The sequence below is a fragment of the Pseudophryne corroboree genome, chromosome 3, assembly GCF_028390025.1.
Source record: "Pseudophryne corroboree isolate aPseCor3 chromosome 3, aPseCor3.hap2, whole genome shotgun sequence".
Taxonomy (NCBI): domain Eukaryota; kingdom Metazoa; phylum Chordata; class Amphibia; order Anura; family Myobatrachidae; genus Pseudophryne; species Pseudophryne corroboree.
In genome coordinates this window covers 88,782,303-88,801,916 of record NC_086446.1, presented here as the reverse complement: position 1 = coordinate 88,801,916, position 19,614 = coordinate 88,782,303, and the positions used below count along the sequence as shown (strand labels likewise).

The 19,614-nt window shown below is 45.3% G+C and overlaps 1 protein-coding gene across 3 annotated transcripts in view; it reads left to right on the top strand.

The window, feature by feature from the left end:
* The window catches only part of LOC135057055 (gastrula zinc finger protein XlCGF26.1-like), a 62,373-nt gene that overhangs the window by 27,934 nt on the left and 14,825 nt on the right, over window positions 1-19,614 (top strand). For 2 of the 3 annotated variants that reach the window (XM_063962939.1, XM_063962940.1), the window contains exons 5-7: window positions 186-294; window positions 3,833-3,933; window positions 14,789-14,900. In XM_063962939.1, coding sequence (XP_063819009.1) covers window positions 186-294; window positions 3,833-3,933; window positions 14,789-14,900 — 322 coding nt within the window. The remainder of the gene's footprint in view (window positions 1-185; window positions 295-3,832; window positions 3,934-14,788; window positions 14,901-19,614) is intronic. The other variant, XM_063962941.1, reaches the window with a different exon arrangement.

The following is a 19,614-nucleotide window of genomic DNA, read 5'->3' as shown; positions in this document are numbered from 1 at the left end:
ACCCTCTGGTCTGTATCTAAGCACTGAGATAGAGACCAGAGTTGGCTGAAAGTACCATAGCAGAGAGCAACACCCCAGGTAGGAAAGAGGAACTGCATGGGTTTTCAAAGGTGCAGGGTGCTGGAATGAACACTATGTTAATGAAATTAGACACTTAATGTGTTATTGTTTTGTGGGTTATTTAGGGTGATGACCTTACTGATATTAAGGTAGAAAATACAGAAGGAGAAGAGACGTATGTGAGGGGTGATCAGCAGTGTAAGAAGGAGGAAATCCCTGCAGATATCAGGACATGTGAGTAATAATCACTTATTACAGAGAAGAGTCACATACAGTGCATCCGAAAAGTATTCACAGCGCTTCACTTTTACCACTTTATGTTATGTTACAGCCTTATTCCAAAATGGAATACATAAATTTTCCCCTCAAAATTCTACACACAATACACCATACTGACAATGCGAAGAAAGTTTTTGGTTTTTTTTGCAAATGTAATAAAAAATAAAAAAAAATAAGAAACCACATGTATATAAGTATTCACAGCCTTTGCTCAATACTTTGTTGATGCACCTTTGTCAGCAATTACAGACTCAAGCCTTTTTGAATATGATGCCACAAGCTTGGCACACCTATCTTTGGGCAGTTTCACCCATTCCTCTTTGCAGCACCTCTCAAACTCCATCAGGTTGGATGAGAAGCACAGCCATTTTCAGATCTCTCCAGAGATGTTCAATCGGATTCGAGTCTGGGCTCTGGCTGGGCCACTCAAGAACATTCACAGAGTTGTCCTGAAGACACTTTTTTGATATCTTGGCTGTGTGCTTTGGGTCATTGTCCTGCTGAAAGATGAACCATCGCCCCAGTCTGAGGACAAGAGCGCTCTGGAGCAGGTTTTCATCCAGGATGTCTCTCTACATTATTGCATTCATCTTTCCCTCTATCCTGACTAGTCTCCCAGTTCCTGCCGCTGAAAAACAACCTCACAGCATGATGCTGCCACCACCATGCTTCACTGTAGGGATGGTATTGGTCTGGTGATCAGCGGTGCCTGGTTTCCTCCAAACATGACGCCTGGCATTCACGCCAAATAGTTCAATCTTTGTCTCATCAGACCAGAGAATTTTGTTTCTCATGGTTTGAGAGTCTTTCAGGTGCATTTTGGCAAACTCCAGGCGGGCTGCCGTATGCTTTTTGCTAAAGATTGGCTTCCGTCTGGCTACTGTACCACACAGGCCAGATTGGTAGATTGCTGCAGAGATGGTTGTCCTTCTGGAAGGTTCTCCTCTCTCCACAGAGGAATGCTGTAGCTCTGACAGAATGACCATCGGGTTCTTGGTCACCTCCCTGACTAGGGCCCTTCTTCCCCGATCGCCCAGTTTAGACAGCCGGCCAGCTGTAGGGAAGAGTCCTGGTGGTTCTGAACTTCTTCCATTTATGGATGATGGAGGCCACTGTGATCATTGGGACCTTCAAAGCAGCAGATATTTTTTTTGTGACCCTTCCCCAGATTTGTGCCTCGAGACAATCCTGTCCCTGAGGTCTACAGACAATTCCTTTGACTTCATGCTTGGTTTGTGCTCAGACATACTTGTCAAGTGTGGGACCTTATATAGACAGGTGTGTGCCTTTACAAATCATGTCCAATCAACTGAATTTACCACAAGTGGACTCCAATTAAGGTGTAGGAACATCTCATGTATGATCAGTGGAAACAGGATGCACCTGAGCTCAATTTTGATCTTCATGGCAAAGGTTGTGAATACTTATGTGCATGTGATTTCTTAGTTTTTTATTTTTAATAAATTAGCAAAAATCTATAAAAAAAAAAAAAACTATTTTCACGTTGTCATTATAGGGTATTGTGTGTACAATTTTGAGGGGAAAAAATAATTTATTCCATTTTGGAATAAGGCTGTAACATAACAAAATGTAGAAAAAGTGAAGCGCTGTGAATACTTTCCGGATGCACTGTATTCTCCTTGTTCAGTCACTAAAACACCCTCTTCTCCTATACCTTCCTCTGTCAGTACAAACCAATGAGGAGAAAGTATCTGCCCAGTGGGTGAGACAGAAGCTGTCCGCTCTTGTTATTCTCCAACCCAGTGATCTGACCAGTCTCCTTCCCACTCTGCTCTGATGTATCTCATACACCAGGAGCCATCAGCCCCTATTACTATCCTGCTCTCCCCCTCACATCATGTCACTGTGTGTTACCAGCCCAGAGATCTGACCAGTCTCCACACACTCTCTGGTGTATATCGTACATCAGGAGCCGTCAGCCCCTATTATACTCCAGCGCTCCCATCATATCATGTCACTGTGTGTTACCAGCCCAGAGATCTGACCAGTTTCCTCCCCACACTGTCTAGAGTATCTCATACATAAAGAGACATCTGTCCCTAATTAGTCTTCTGCTCTTCCCCTTACATCATGTCACTATGTGTTACCAGCCCAGATATCTGACCAGACTCCTCCCCACACTCTCTGGTGTATCTCATACATCAGGAGACATCAGTCCCTATTATACTCCTGCTCTCCCCCTCACATCATGTCACTGTGTGTTACCAGCCCAGAGATCTGACCAGTCTCCTCCCCACACTCTCTGGTGTATCTCATACATGAGGAGCCATCAGCCCCTATTATACTCCTGCTGTCACCTCACATCATGTCACTGTGTGTCACCAGTCCAGAGATCTGACCAGTCTCCTCCCCGCACTCTCTGGTGTATCTCATACATCAGGAGCCATCAGCCTCTATTATACTACTCCTCTCCCCCTCACATCATGTCACTGTGTGTTACCAGCCCAGAGATCTGACCAGTCTCCTCCCCGCACTCTCTGGTGTATCTCATACATCAGAAGCCATCAGCCCCTATTATACTCCTGCTCTCCTCCTCACATCATGTCACTGTGTGTTACCAGCCCAGATATCTAACCAGTCTCCTCCCCACACTCTCTGGTGTATCTCATACATCATGAGCTATCAGCCCCTATTATACACCTGCTCTCCTCCTCACATCATGTCACTGTGTGTTACCAGCCCAGATATCTAACCAGTCTCCTCCCCACACTCTCTGGTGTATCTCATACATGAGGAGCCATCAGCCCCTATTATACTCCTGCTGTCACCTCACATCATGTCACTGTGTGTCACCAGTCCAGAGATCTGACCAGTCTCCTCCCCGCACTCTCTGGTGTATCTCATACATCAGGAGCCATCAGCCTCTATTATACTACTCCTCTCCCCCTCACATCATGTCACTGTGTGTTACCAGCCCAGAGATCTGACCAGTCTCCTCCCCACACTCTCATCATGTCACTGTGTGTCACCAGTCCAGAGATCTGACCAGTCTCCTCCCCGCACTCTCTGGTGTATCTCATACATCAGGAGCCATCAGCCTCTATTATACTCCTGCTCTCCCCCTCACATCATGTCACTGTGTGTTACCAGCCCAGAGAGCTGACCAGTCTCCTCCCCACACTCTCTGGTGTATCTCATACATCAGGAGCCATCAGCCTCTATTATACTCCTGCTCTCCCCCTCACATCATGTCACTGTGTGTTACCAGCCCAGAGATCTGACCAGTCTCCTCCCCACACTCTCTGGTGTATCTCATACATCAGGAGCCATCAGCCCCTATTATACTCCTGCTCTTTCCCTCACATCATGTTACTGTGTGTTACCAGCCCAGAGATCTGACCAGTCTCCTCCCCACACTCTCTGGTGTATCTCATACATCAGGAGCCATCAGCCTCTATTATACTCCTGCTCTCCTCACATCATGTCACTGTGTTACCAGCCCAGAGATCTGACCAGACCTGTGTGTCTCCAGCAGGTGGATCCAGTAAAAGAGATTCCCCAGAGAGATGTCCCCGTCCTCCTTATTCACAGGATTGTACAGAGGAGAATCACAGGATCCCACAGGAGGATCAGGTAGGTGGGAATTATCAAATAGCAAAGTGACTTATTGTATGATCTGTGTAGCAGCTGTGTGTGTTTATCTGAATACAATGAGATATAATAAATGTGTTTTTATTATTCTTGGGTTATTTAGGGTGAAGGAGAAATAGAATGAGAGATTCATGTATGCTCTCAAAATAGGATTAAAATTCCATTCCTTATCAGTAAACCAATGTATTCTCAATGTTGATCCTTAAGGGTCGTATTCACGGGCCGATTTGGGGAGAGATGTGTGCTGAGCTGACCACTCAGCACACATCTCTCCCCCCGCTCAGCACAGTGCGATGTGTGCTGAGCGTGCGGGGGGAGATGGGGGGGCCACTCATTTCACCCAGGGGGTGAAATGAGCGACCTGCTAGATTTAGGCCAATCTAGCACCAGAAATAGTGATGCGCGGGGCTGCGTATCGCTATCGCTGTGAGGGGTACACACGGAGAGATCACTGCTTAAAACCTAAGCAATCTAGTCAGCGATCGCTCCGTGAGTACCTCCCTTAAATCCTCTGAAGATATTCTCCCACAGGTCTGCATAATCCTTCTGATTTTAATCTAATCCTTATGAATACGCTTCCAATGTTTCCCTTAACCCCTCCGATTGCTCCACCACGCTTGGGGTGCCCAGTGTCACAAATATCGGATGAGTGGTGGATGCTTGCCCGTACTTGGGATTGACAAAGACCCAGAACAGAGGCCCAGGGTCTAAAGTGCTAGTGGTATTCACCCACCCCCTCAACGAGGTATGGATTTAGCTTCACCCGACATGCAGGTCACAGCCCTCTGCACAGGCTCCCTTGTACAGGTGCTGGCGAGGCCAGGAGTGTAGCTAGAAGTAGATAGTCGAGTGTACAAATCGTAGTCGACAAGCCGGGTCAGAACAAAACGAACAACGGAGTACAAAGGGAGAAGGCAAAATCACGTCACTACGAAAGCTGAAGTCGGAACAGGAATCCCCAAACGCAGTACCAAGGGATCAGGTGAAGTCAGGTCACTAGGGATAGCCGAGGTCAGGAACAGGTAGACAATAGCACACGGTCAGGTATGAGCCTATACTCCAGCACTGACTGGTGCTCATAGATACCATTTTATCGGGAGGGACTTTGAATTTGGCGCCCAGTGTCCGCGCACCTAGCCCTTTAAAATGTATTCAGAGCGGAGCACGCTCCCCTAAGGGAGCCGCGGCCACCCATCAGAAAAGCCAGCTAGACCCCCTGCTGACCTGAGATCAGTCACAAAGAGATCACCCTGGTGAGCAGCGATGGATTTCCATCCACTGCAGATTCACAGAGCCGAGAGAGCCAGCGCTGCCACACCCAGTTAGAGGGGCCGCGGCCCGGCTAGCTGTGACACCCAAGCTGAATATCTGCACCACCCCTGAGGCTCTCCTCTCACATACATTTAGAAGGAGTCCATTTTAATCTGTCTTTACCAATATGTGTAATGTTTTCCTTTTGAATGTTTTCTCTATAGTAAAGTGGTTTTACACCATATACCATTCTCTTCTATTTTTGGTCATTGTTGGTTGATGAGGGAGACCATCTAAGAATGGTAGTCAGAGGTGGAAACGTTCATAAGGATTGGATTACACATCAGCAGACCTGTGGGAAAATATCTTCAGAGGACTAAGGGGGAGATCTATGAAGAGGCGCTATGTGACTTAGCAAAGCACAGATTTCCCACAAGGCAACCTAGGTGTCCGCCAGGTCCCAAGGAGCCCATGGCCTGACCCCACGCAGTCTGGCCCATCCATGATCCATCACAAAGGCTATCTTCTAGTTAAATGTTTTCCATAGGCTCAGTAACGGCGCTCAGACCAGTATTAATATCACTAATACTGGCAGTGAGCTCCATTGCTGTACCTCTGCAAAATGTTCCCGCTCCGCACTCCCAGAGTCCCACTGTCGGCAGTGCATTGGAAGCCTCGCCAACAGCCCCAGCACAGCAGCAGATGGCACTGCCAGTACCATGGGTGGATTGGGCGCCGGGAATGTGTGTCATTTTCCGCTGGCCTGAACTCTGAGCCACATGCACCCCACAGTGATATAGCGCAGCTGTCTGTCATCAGGTAAATAAACTCTCCTCACAACTACCATTTGGAGAGTTTACGGGAACTTGTGTACCTTATATATGGTTGCCGACCTCTTATCCCATTTTGCCTGCGACGTCAGTCTCTGGCTCCTCCAGAATGGGCATGAGGAACTGTTACAAACTTTTTACTTTGTTTCTGCTTTCCCTCTTTACCCCAAAAGCTGTCAAAATGAATCACTCATGTTATTAGGATCTCTACCAATATACTGTTGGCATCCATATCTATATGATATTACATGATGAGTATCCTTCTATAATGAATTTTTATTATGAACCATGTTTTTGTAAAATAATGGGCATCTTTGCTGCTAGTGGCACCACTACTGGTGTAATGTGAAGGGATACACAGCCAGTATGATATGATGTGCTCACATGGCAGTGTAATGTGATGGGCACCTTTACTTTAATATTATATGTCATCACAGCAGCTGGTATAATATACAGTGTTATATAAAAAAAAAATTATGTCAGGGGCCAGCAGGTTTGTTTTCCTGTTGAGGGCTAATGTAGTATTTTTTTCCTGTCGGGGCCAAGGTGTTTTTATTTTTTTCCTGTTGAGGCCAATATGTTTCATTGTTTTCTGTAATATAAGTCAGTCATGTCCACTCCTCATCTACCACAAAAATGAAGTCCTATAGTGCATGTTTTAAAAAGGCGGCAGGTGAGGGTGGGACTGGTATTTTGCTAGGGCCCCATGAGGTTTAAATCTGGCTGTGGCCTTATTGTTATCTGCACATGTTATGTGCCGCAGACACTGCTTCCTTGTATGTATGATGGCCGAGGTGTGTTACAAAAGGCATCATTATCGGTGCTGCTGTCTACAAGATAGCGCGTCGATGTTGCCGGCAAATTATTGAACGAACTGTCAGTGGCACAGACCATTCCGACAGCTGCAGCTGTCATTGATCCACCACAGCACCGTCCCTGTCTTTTTTTTTTTTTTTCCTCCTATATAGTTAGGAGTGTTTGGATATTTGTGTTGGCAGTTCTCAGGTGCAATATGCACATATTCTATTTTCTCTAACGTCTTAGAGGATGCTGGGGACTTCGTAAGGACCATGGGGATAGACGGGCTCCGCAGGAGACATGGGCACTTTAAGAAAGACTTTAGTTCTGGGTGTGCACTGGCTCCTCCCTCTATGCCCCTCCTCCAGACCTCAGTTTGATACTGTGCCCAGAGGAGATGGGTGCACTGCAGGGAGCTCTCCTGAGTTTCCTGTAAAGAAAGTATTTTGTTAGGTTTTTTTATTTTCAGGGAGCACTGCTGGCAACAGACTCCCTGCATCGAGCGACTGAGGGGAGAGAAGCAGCCCTACTCTCTGAGTTGCAAGGTCCTGCTTCTTAGGCTACTGGACACCATTAGCTCCAGAGGGATTGGTACGCAGGATCTCACCCTCGCCGTCCGTCCCAGAGCCGCGCCGCCGCCCCCCTCGCAGAGCTGGAAGATAGAAGCCGGGTGAATATGAGAAGAAAAGAAGACTTCAGAGATGGCAGAAGACTTCATGATTTTCACTGAGGTAACGCACAGCACTGCAGCTGTGCGCCATTGCTCCCATACACCTCACATACTCCGGTCACTGTAAGGGTGCAGGGCGCGGGGGGGGAGGGGCGCCCTGGGCAGCAATATAAACCTCGTTTTGGCAAAAATATAACATATATACAGCTGGGCACTGTATATATGTATGAGCCCCCGCCAATTTTATATTTTAAGTGGGATAGAAGCCCGCCGCCGAAGGGGTGGGGCTTCTTCCTCAGCACTCACCAGCGCAATTTTTTCTCCACAGCACGCTGAGAGGAAGCTCCCCAGGCTCTCCCCTGCTGATACACGGTAGAAGAGGGTTGAAAAGAGAGGGGGGCACATAATTAGGCGCAAAAAAGTATATAAACAGCAGCTACTGGGTTAACATTAAGTTACTGTGTTATTCCTGGGTTATATGGGTTATATAGCGCTGGGGTGTGTGCTAGCATACTCTCTCTCTGTCTCTCCAAAGGGCCTTGTGGGGGAACGGTCTTCAGAAAGAGGATTCCCTGTGTGTGTCGACATGTCTGAGGAAGAAGGCTAATTTGGAGAGGAGCGGGAACAAATGAATATGGTGTCTCCGCCGACAGTGCCGACACCTGACTGGATGGATATGTGGAAGGTTTTAAATGCTAGTGTAAACTCATTGCACAAAAGATTAGACAAGGCTGAAGCTTTGGGACAGTCAGGGTCTCAACCTATGCCTTATCCTATGTCGCAAGGACTGTCAGGGTCTCATAAGCGCCCACTATCCCAGATTGTTGACACAGATACCGACACGGATTCTGACTCCAGTGTCGATTACGATGATGCAAAGTTACAGCCAAAATTGGCAAAATCCATTTGATATATGATTATGGCAATAAAAAAAGTTTTGCACATCACAGAGGAACCCCCTGTCCCTGACAAGAGGGTTCATATGTACAAGGTAAAGAAGCCTGAGGTAACCTTTCGCCCCTCACACAAGCTGAACGAGTTATGTGAAAAAGCTTGGGAATCTCCAGATAAAAGACTGCAGATTTCCAAAAGGATTCTTATGGTTTATCCTTTCCCATCAACGGATAGGTTACGATGGGAATCCTCCCCTAGGGTGGACAAAGCATTAACACGCTTATCCAAGAAGGTAGCTCTCCCGTCCCAGGATACGGCTACCCTCAAAGATTCTGCTGACCGCAAACAGGAGATTACCCTAAAGTCCATTTATACACATTCAGGTAACTTACTCAGACCGGCAATTGCATCGGCCTGGGTGTGTAGTGCTGTAGCGGCATGGACGGATACCTTATCTGAGGGGATGGATACCCTAGATAGGGATACTATTTTATTGATCCTGGGGCATATAAGAGATACTGTCCTATATATGAGAGATGCTCAAAGAGACATTTGTCTACTGGGTTCTAGAATAAACGCTATGTCGATTTCTGCCAGAAGAGTCCTATGGACACGGCAATGGACAGGTGATGCCGACTCAAAAAGGCATATGGAGGTTTTACCTTACAGGGTTGAGGAATTGTTTGGAGAAGGTCTCTCAGACCTAGTCTCCACAGCTACAGCTGGAAAATCTAATTTTTTACCTTATGTTCCCTCACAGCATAAGAAAGCTCCGCATTATCAAATGCAGTCCTTTTGGTCACAAAGAAACAAGAAAGTGCGAGGTGCGTCCTTTCTTGCCAGAGGTAGGGGCAGAGGAAAAAAGCTGCACAACACAGCTGGTTCCCAGGAACAGAAGTCCTGCCCGGCCTCTACAAAATCTACCGCATGACGCTGGGGCTCCACTGGCGGAGTCCGGCCCAGTGGGGGCACGTCTTCGGAGTTTCAGCCACATCTGGGTTCACTCCCAGGTGGATCTCTGGGCAATAGAAATTGTTTCTCAGGGTTACAAGCTGGAATTCGAAGAAGTGCCTCCTCGCCGATTTTTCAAATCGTCTCTACCAACTTCTCCCCAGGAAAGGGAGATAGTGTTATATGCAATACAAAAATTTGTATCTTCAACATGTGGTGGTCAAGGTTCCCCTCCTCCAACAAGGAAAGGGATATTACTTGACCATGTTTGTAGTCCCGAAACCGGACGGTTCGGTCAGACCCATATTCAATTTGAAATCCCCGAACCTATACTTGAAAAGGTTCAAATTCAAGATGGAATCGCTAAGAGCGGTCATCGCAAGCCTGGAAGGGGGGGATTTTATGGTGTCCCTGGACATAAAGGATGCATACCTTCATGTCCCCATTTATCCACCTCATCAGGCGTACCTCAGATTTGCGGTACAGGACTGTCATTACCAATTTCAGACGTTGCCGTTTGGTCTTTCCACGGCCCCGAGGATTTTCACCAAGGTAATGGCGGAAATTATGGTGCTCCTGCGCAAGCAAGGTGTCACAATTATCCCGTACTTGAACGATCTCCTCATAAAAGCAAGATCAAGAGACAGTTGCTGAACAGCGTGTCACTTTCACTGAAGGTGTTACAGCTAGACGGCTGGATTCTCAATATCCCGAAGTCGCAGTTGGTTCCTACGACTCGTCTGTCTTTCTTGGGCATGATTCTGGACACTGACCAGAAGAGGGTTTATCTCCCGATAGAAAAGGCCCAGGAACTCATGACTCTTGTCAGAAGCCTATTGAAACCAAAACAGGTGTCAGTGCATCACTGCACTCGAGTCCTGGGAAAGATGGTGGCATCATACGAGGCCATTCCCTTCGGCAGGTTCCATGTGCGGACTTTCCAATGGGACCTACTGGACAAGTGATCTGGGTCACATTTACAGATTCATCGGTTGATCACCCTATCCCCCAGGGCCAGGGTATCACCCCTGTGGTGGCGGCAGAGTGCTCACCTTCTCGAGGGCTGCAGGTTCGGCATTCAGGGCTAGATCCTGGTGACCACAGACGCAAGCCTCCGAGGTTGGGGAGCAGTCACACAGGGAAGAAATTTCCAAGGTCTTTGGTCAAGTCAAAAAACTTGTCTTCACATCAACATCCTGGAACTAAGGGCCATATACAACGCCCTACGTCAAGCGGAGACCTTACTTCGCGACCAACCGGTTCTGATCCAGTCAGACAACGCCACAGCAGTGGCTCATGTAAACCGCCAAGGCGGCACAAGGAGCAGAGTGGCGATGGCAGAAGCCACCAGAATTCTTTGCTGGGCGGAGAATCACTTAAGCGCACTGTCAGCAGTGTTCATTCCGGGAGTGGACAACTGGGAAGCAGACTTCCTCAGCAGACACGACCTACATCCGGGAGAGTGGGGACTTCATCAGGAAGTCTTCGCACAGATTACAAGTCGGTGGGGACTGCCACAGATAGACATGATGGCGTCCCGCCTCAACAAAAAGCTACAGAGGTATTGCGCAGGGTCAAGAGACCCTCAGGCAGTAGCGGTAGACACCCTAGTGACACTGTGGGTGTTCCGGTCGGCCTATGTATTTCCTCTTCTTCCTCTCATACCCAAGGTGTTGAGGATAATAAGACAAAGAGGAGTGAGAACAATCCTCATTGTTCCAGATTGGCCGCGGAGGACCTGGTATCCGGATCTGCAGGAAATGCTCACAGAAGATCCGTGGCCTCTTCTTTTAAGACAGGACCTGTTGCAGCAGGGGCCCTGTCTGTTCCAAGACTTACCGCGGCTGCGTTTGACGGCATGGCGGTTGAACGCCGGATCCTAGCAGAGAAAGGCATTCCGTTGAGGTCATCCCTACGCTGATAAAGGCTAGGAAGGATGTAACGTCAAAACATTATCACCGTATGTGGCGAAAATATGTTTCTTGGTGTGAGGCCAGGAATGCTCCTACGGAAGAATTCCATCTGGGCCGTTTCCTTCAATTCCTACAAACTGGAGTGAATTTGGGCCTAAAATTAGGCTCTATTAAGGTCCAGATTTCGGCCTTATCCATTTTATTTCAAAAGGAATTGGCTTCTCTTCCAGAAGTTCAGACTTTTGTAAAAGGAGTGCTGCATATTCAGCCTCCTTTCGTGCCTCCAGTGGCACCTTAGGACCTTAACGGGGTGTTAAGTTTTCTAAAATCACACTGGCTTGAACCACTTAAAACGGTGGAGTTGAAATATCTCACGTGGAAGGTGGTCATGTTATAAGCCTTGGCTTCGGCTAGGCGAGTGTCGGAATTGGCGGCTTTGTCACATAAAAGCCCATATTTGGTATTCCATGTGGATAGGGCGGAATTGCGGACCCGTCCTCAATTCCTACCAAAAGTGGTCTCATCTTTTCATATGAACCAACCTATTGTGGTGCCTGTGGCTACGCGTGACTTGGAGGATTCCGAGTTACTTGATGTGGTCAGGGCTTTGAAAATTTACGTGGCCAGGACGGCTAGAGTCAGGAAAACTGAAGCGCTGTTTGTCCTGTATGCAACCAACAAGATAGGGCTGCTTCAGGTGCGGCCGTTCGAAATGTATGACATGTAGACATGTCGCACATAATAGTACACACTTTCGTTCTACAACGTATAATACTGAGTTTGAAATAAAAGGTCATATTGACTGTAATTCAACATATGTTGTTTATTTGATTACTTGCAGCTGTGGGGTACAATATGTGGGAAGAACGACTAGAAAACTCAACACCAGGTTCCTAGAACATAGGCGGAATATAATGAAGGGGTTAAGAACACATAGCCTGTCAGCACATATTAAGAACAAACATGATGGCAAAGTGGATGGTATAACACTGCAAGGGATCGAGCACATACCCATTACAGCCAGGGGAGGCGATAGATATAACAGATTAAGTAAAAGAGAAGCATTTTGGATCTTCTCATTGGGATCTCTCTCACCTCTGGGTTTAAATGATAACATAGAAATAAACTACATATGAATACCACTCATTCTTAGTGTGTTTAGTGTCTGGGATAAGGGTATGTCCATTAGAGTCATAGAGAGCTAGTTGGGCCGGGTGGCAGTTAATTAATTAACTCCAAACTGATATATGAGGATTTAATCTCTCTTTAAAATCTATGAACAGTACACCTAGTGTACAAATCTAGAGCTGTTGGTGAAAGTATTGGATATATGTACTAGTGGTTAGCCAATAGGGATTAATTATATGAGAATTATAGTATATTACTATTCTCAAATTTTGAAAACATTTTTTATAAAATTAAAATAAAAAAATAATAATGAGATGAATCTGGATGGATGGTGAACTGTGGTGAGAGGTGGGATTCGAACTGGGCATGTGTGGTGCTGTGACTTGGGGGGCGGTGGCCCTGACCACTAGGCTATAGCAGCCTGTAATAAGTTTGGAGTTGATTCATTGACTGTTGCCTGGGCCAGGTAACAGTTAATGAATTGGCTAGAGTTGTCGGTGAAAGTATTGGATATATGTACTAGTGTTTAACCAATAGGGATTAATTATATGAGAATTATAGTACATTACTATTCTCAAAAAACTTTTTTTAAAAATAAAAAAAATTAAATAATGAGATGAATGGTGAACTGTGGTGTGAGGTGGGATTTGAACTGGGGATGTGGTGCAACTGTGACTTGTGGGGCGGTTGCCCTGACCACTAGACTATAGCAGCCTGTAATAATGGATAGTGTTCCACTTCCATTTGTTTCTGAATTATCCTCTAATATCCATCTGTTCTCCATTGCCTACGTGTTGCCAGATATAATTTATTTTTAATTTGGAGTGGTGCAGTTTCTTTGAATGGGTTAGAGACTGTGAACCTCCTTCTTTTTTTATTTTGTGGATTATAATATATAGTTATAAAGGATATAGTTTCTAGCAAGTGCTAGTATAATAAAGATTGCCTCAGATTGAACTATTTATTTAGATAACACCTGTAGTACACCTGCAGTCTATAATGTGCACTAGTCTATGATTGGTGGAGATAGTGTTTAAATACTAGGATAGGAGTGAGTGATGGACACCTTCTGATGAAACCGTTCAATTGATACAACGGAGAAACGCGTTAAGGACCTATTCCATACTCCATCTGGGAACACCAACGTTTGGGACTATAGAACCGGTATCTTGGCAAAAATCTCCAACCTATATCTTGGTGAGAAGCTCCCTTAAAAGTATTAATGAGGAGAAGCTGAGCGGCGTGCAGCCACAGCAGAGAGCTGTCTTCTCACCCTTTTAACTGGAAGCTCTGAGGTCAGTACGTGAAGCTGCTACCACTCCGGGAATACGCGACTCCGGCAGAGATACATCCAGCGGCGCGCAGCCGGGCACTGCGTCTCCCGGAGCTTTACATCTGAAACCCTGCTGCTGGGGAGGTGAGCAACAATATTTCACGATATCCCCTCAATTAAATTCTGGGACATTGAACTACCTCATGAACCATAATTGACTGATTCTACTAATCAAAAATTCAGTACTGGAATCAGACCCTGGAATTAACGATAGAAAATTACCAACTATGGTTATGTGATACAAAACAAAATTCGTTACTAGGAGTGGCAACATATGTACTTTATTTGGGTTGGAGACCAAGGACTGTCCCAATAGCTATTTACAGGTATCATCTAGCGCTTTGAGTGTTCCCATCAATGTGAATCCGTGATATATATGAAAATTGATTAAGATTACAATATCTAGTTTTCATTTTTATATAAACCCATGATGAATGCAAAAGTTATGAAAGATTATAATATTTAACTTTTTATGTGTAATAAATTTTATATAATGTAAAAAATATTATAATTATCTTTCTTTGTTTATATAATTAATTTATAGACATAGCAGGTGTTTAGCGCTCTTTTTATTATTTATTTGTGATTGTTGTATGGTATACTTCTAGCCGTAAGTGGGAGCAGCTTGTTTTTTAATAAGTGGCAATCGATAAAAAATTAGCTCCTTTTCCTTAATTGTGATTAGGGCAATATTTAATTGAACTAGTATATTGGTGCGCCCGAGATATTGTCTGCACACAGACGCCTAGGGAGTGACATTTAGTTGACCTCCCGATACGTCAGTGTGCATACAAGGATTTTTTACTGTGTGGTATGAATCTTGCCCTGGATTACCAAAATCCTTTCCTCGTACTGTCCGTCTCCTCTGGGCACAGTTTCTCTAACTGAGGTCTGGAGGAAGGGCATAGAGGGAGGAGCCACTGCACACCCAGAACTAAAGTCTTTCTTAGTGTCCATGTCTCCTGCAGAGCCCGTCTATCCCCATGGTCCTTACGGAGTCCCCAGCATCCTCTATGGACTACGAGAAAAAGATTTACCGGTAGGTTTAAAATCTTATTTTTATATTTAGTGTGAAGGTCTGGCTGATAATAAGGTAGAAGATATGGAAGAAGAAGAAAAGATGTATGTGAGGGGTGTTCAGCAGTGTAAGGAGGAGGAAATCCCTACAGATATCTGCACAGGTGAGTAATACACACTTATTACAGAGAGGAGTCACAGACTCTCCTTGTTCTGTCACTACAGCAGTCTTATTCTATCCACTGTCAGTACAGACTAATAAGGGAAATGTATCTGCCCAGTGGTTGAGTAGGGAGCCATCTTCCCCTGTTTCTTTTTCATCCACTAGGGGTCACTAGAGTACTCTTGGGATATGGACAGTGCGATAGCAGGGATAGGCACATTTAAATATTTAAATATGTAACCCTCTTTCCACTCCAAACTCCCAATTAGCCTCAGTGTTTTTTATCCCTTCACCAGGGAAGATTGCATCCTGGAGTCATTCCAGGGTTTACTTTTAATTGTTCTCTGTGATGCAGTCAAAATACGTTGGCCAACTTTCAAGCAGGGCTTGGCCAGATGGATTAAGCTGACCATTAGTGAGGCTTACTTTCATGCTAGTCTATATCCGCCTGCATCTGTTTCAGAACATTCCATGCATTCTGTGGGAACGTCATAGGTAGCAGGTCGTGGTGCGCCTACGACGCAGCCTTGCAGTGTGGCTACATGGTCATCAGTACACACGTTTGTGCGTTTTTACAAGTTTGATAATTCTGCGGCATCAGCATCTAGCTTTGGCCATCTAGTGTTACAGGTGCCAAACAGCTCTACCGCCCAAGGGGGAAACTTTGGTATGTCCCAAGAGTACTTCAGTGACCCCTAGTGGATGAAAAAGAAAATAGGATTTTGGTACTTACCAGATAAATCCTTTTCTTTGAATCTACAGGTGGCACTGAACGCCCAACCAGAGCAGTTTCACCTGGCTTGTGGTAAGTTCAGTAAATCTTATGGTAACACATTCTCACCGACTTGTTCAAATGTTAAGGTGATTGTTATCTATTGTTGTGTCAACTTTCTAGTTGGCCGTTCTGTTATGTGTCAACTTTATAGTTGTCCGTTACGTTATAATGTTATATGTAATTCTCCATTGTTCATCCTCTCTTTCGCTCCTATTTGGCTCAGCAAAAAACATTGAGGCACCTTGGGAGTATATAGGGGAAGGACGGTTACACATTTAAATATTTAAATGTGCCTATCCCTGCTATCGCACTGTCCATATCCCAAGAGTACTCCAGTGCCCCCTGTGGATTCATAGAAAAGGATTTATCTGGTTAGTAGCAAAATCCTATTTTTACTCCTGCTCTCCCCCTCACATCATGTCACTGTGTGTAACCAGCCCAGAGATCTGACCAGTCTCCTCACCACACTCTCCGGATTATTATACTTCAGTATAAAGGAGGTCACAATAATGATCCCATCACTGATTGAACCAGGTTGATTTGCCATGTAAAGGATTGCCTCTTTAAAAAAAACAGGTGAACTTTCACAAAACCTCTTACTTTCGGATTCTCACACCCCATTACGTTCCACACCTGTTCCAAGATGACAATCTCCCATTGCTGTCCGTAGCTTTGTCAAGATCAGCATTCATTTGAGCCTGCCTGATAAGGGTCTATCAGAGTTAAAAAAAAACAACCATCTGGTCTGTCTACGGAAATGATTAAACTCCCCAGTGTCACTCCCATTCACTATAAACTTGCCACCAATAAATGCCACCACAGAAGTTGGTTTAGGAGCGGCACACTCCAAGTATGAAGTTTCTGATCTCTCTAGACAATTACGAATAAGTCCCAGTTATCATTACCCAGGTAACCTGTAGTACAGATATGTAGCATGGATTAGCCAAATCCACAGGTAAAATAGTTCCGATAAGAATTTCAGAGGCCAATCTTATTAAATGAAGTTTAATATGAGAAAGATACTCACAATACAATTAATATTGATGACATACAAATATAGTCTTAGGCAATTCAATTTAACAAAGCCTCATTTACATGAATGTTTGCGGGGTGCGCAAGATGGAGAACGTCCCAATGTCAGATTTGCTACCAAGAATTTCAGAGTTCTACATGATAGTTTATTCTTACCTCTGATGTCACACAACCTCCTTCTGTCTGACAGGCCTATGTAGAATCTAATTAGGTTTTATGGTCCTCTGTCCAGAGGTCCAGAGCATGCTTATATCTCCACAGGGGTACATCAGAGAAGGAGAATATGGGATTCAAATAATACAGCATCTCATTACCAACAAATAGGACATGTCAGTACATTATATGGAGGTACTTTAAAAATTATATTTCTCCTGCAGGGTCCACAGGTTATCCACAGGCTGAAAAGCCAGTGATAAGTAAATCACATAGATATGAAACAACATCTTCACAGTCTGCACGTTTCAGATGAGAATTCGTCGGAGGATGAAGACTCATTAAACTTTGGTTCTGCATACGAAGAAGAGGAAGAAGGTCTCAGCTCAGTGGACATATCTGAGTTAATTAAGGCAATGAAAGCCATTCTATCCTTAGAAGAATCAGCAGAGCCTGTGTTAAAATCCAAGGCACCTGTGTTTAAACGTCCCAAAACAGTTAAGACTGAGTTTCCTGGGTCAGATCAGCTGACGGAAATCATGGAAGAGGCTTGGCCTACACCCAGTAAGAAGTTTAGAATTCCTAGGAAATGGAATTCCAATTATCCTCCTCCAGCTGGGGATTGTTTAAAGAGGGAGATGGCCTCTAAAGTAGATACGCATGTTATTCGATTAGTGCGAAAATCTACATTACCTCTACCTTCAACATCATTAAATGATGTCACGGATAGGAGAGTGGATGGTTTTAAAAAAAACAACCCAATTTTTTCCCTGTCTAGGGCAGTCATAAGACCGGCCATGGCTTCAGCCTGGATGGCAAAAGTAGTGGCTGCTTGGGCTGATGCATTGAAAGGGGATTTTTCAATGGCATCTAAAGATCAAAAATTCCATATTGCACATATTAAACAGGCTGCAATGTTTTTGGAAGAAGCAGCCTTTGATATGGGTACAATTGCCTCCAAGGCATCAGCTTCAACCAGTAGCTCACAGAGCAGTTTAGCTACATACATGGAAAGCTGATTCAGAATCTTAAAAGGTTTTGAAGTCTTTACCTTTTTCTGGAGATATTCTTTTTGGTAAACCGATATTTTGGAGTCAGAAGCAGACTCCAAGAAAGTAAAGTTTCCTTCCACATACAAATTCAAACCTAAAGTTCCAGCTTTTTGTCCCTTTCGGTTTCAAGGAAAAGCAAAAGGAAAAGATGAGGGCAAACAGTTCCAATACAAGAAGTCTGGTAAGACCAAAAAGCATTGGGCTACCAGAGTACCGGTTTCTAAAACAAGATAAGTCACCAGCCTGATGGTGTAGGCCTCCACCTGGGGGACCCCAGGGTGGGGGCCGAATTCTTCAATTTGATCAGATCTGGCTTTAAGGGGGGTACTCACGGAGAGATCCATGCTTAAAATCTAAGCAATCTGACTAGATTGCTTAGATTTTAAGAACAGATCACTGGTGTGTGCCCCCCTCAGCGATAGCGATGCGCGGCCCCGCATATCGCTATCGCCGCTGCTAGATTGAGCCTGCATGCAGGCCAATCTAGCGGGTCGCTCACTTCACCCGCTGGGCCCCCGTCCTCCCCCCACATCGCTCAGCACACATCGCGCTGTGCTGAGCGGCGGGAGAGATGTGTGCTGAGCAGTTCGCTCAGCACACATCTCTCCCGTGTATAACCCCCTTTAGTATACAACAGATGCCTAGGTGCAAGAAGCGGTATCTCTCGGTTATGCATTTGATTTCAAGAAGCGCCCTCCTTGAAGGTTTTTTTTTTTGTACCAGCCCATCTCTGATAGAGATGAAGGCCAGGGCTTTGCAAGAGGCAGTTCAGAAATTGCTTCAGTCAGGAGTAATCATTCCAGTTCCTCCTGCACAACTAAGACAGGGTTTTTACTCCAACCTGCTTCTAGTTCAGAAGACAAATGGGTCGTTCCGGCCCATATTCAATCTCAAAGTGCTCAACAAGTACATTTGGGTGCCTCATTTTCATATGGAGACTTTACATTCCATCATTTTGGCCATGGAGCCAGGTGATTTTATGGTATCCCTGGATATCCAGGATGCTTACCTACATGTTCCTATAGCCCGGTCCCATCAGTGCTATCTCAGGTTCGCTATCCTCCAACAGTATTTTCAGTTCCAGGCCCTACCTTTCGGCTTGGCCACAGTCCCCTGAGTATTTACCAAAATTGTGGCAATAGAAGCTTATCTCCGCCAGCAGGGGATAGAATTTTTCCATACCTCGATGATCTTTTAAATCTGGCACAGTCTCAGGAATTGCTTCTGTGTCATCTGCAACAGACAATAACGTGTCTGCAGAAACACGGTTGGCTCAAAAATTGGGCGAAATCATCTCTGGTTCCGTCACTGCGGATGACTCACCTTGGGGGCTGTACTGGATTCTAGCCTTCAGAGAGTAATTTTACCTCTGAACAAGATATCCAAAGTTCAGTCAAGGATTCAGGAGCTGCTATACAGTCGAAGGGTATCCATTCATGCAGCAATGCGTGTGATGGGATTGATGGTGTCAACATTCGACATGGTAGAATATGCTCAGTTCCATTCGAGGCCTCTGCAACATCTGATCCTTACCAAATGGAATGGTTTTCATCAGACAATAAAAACGCAGACTATGGTCCTTACTTTGGAAGTAAGGAGGTCGTTAGCCTGGTGGCTACAGACATCCCATCTGGACAAAGGGAGACCCTTTTGGATATCAGATTGGGAAATACTGACAACGGATGCCAGCCTCCAGGGCTGGG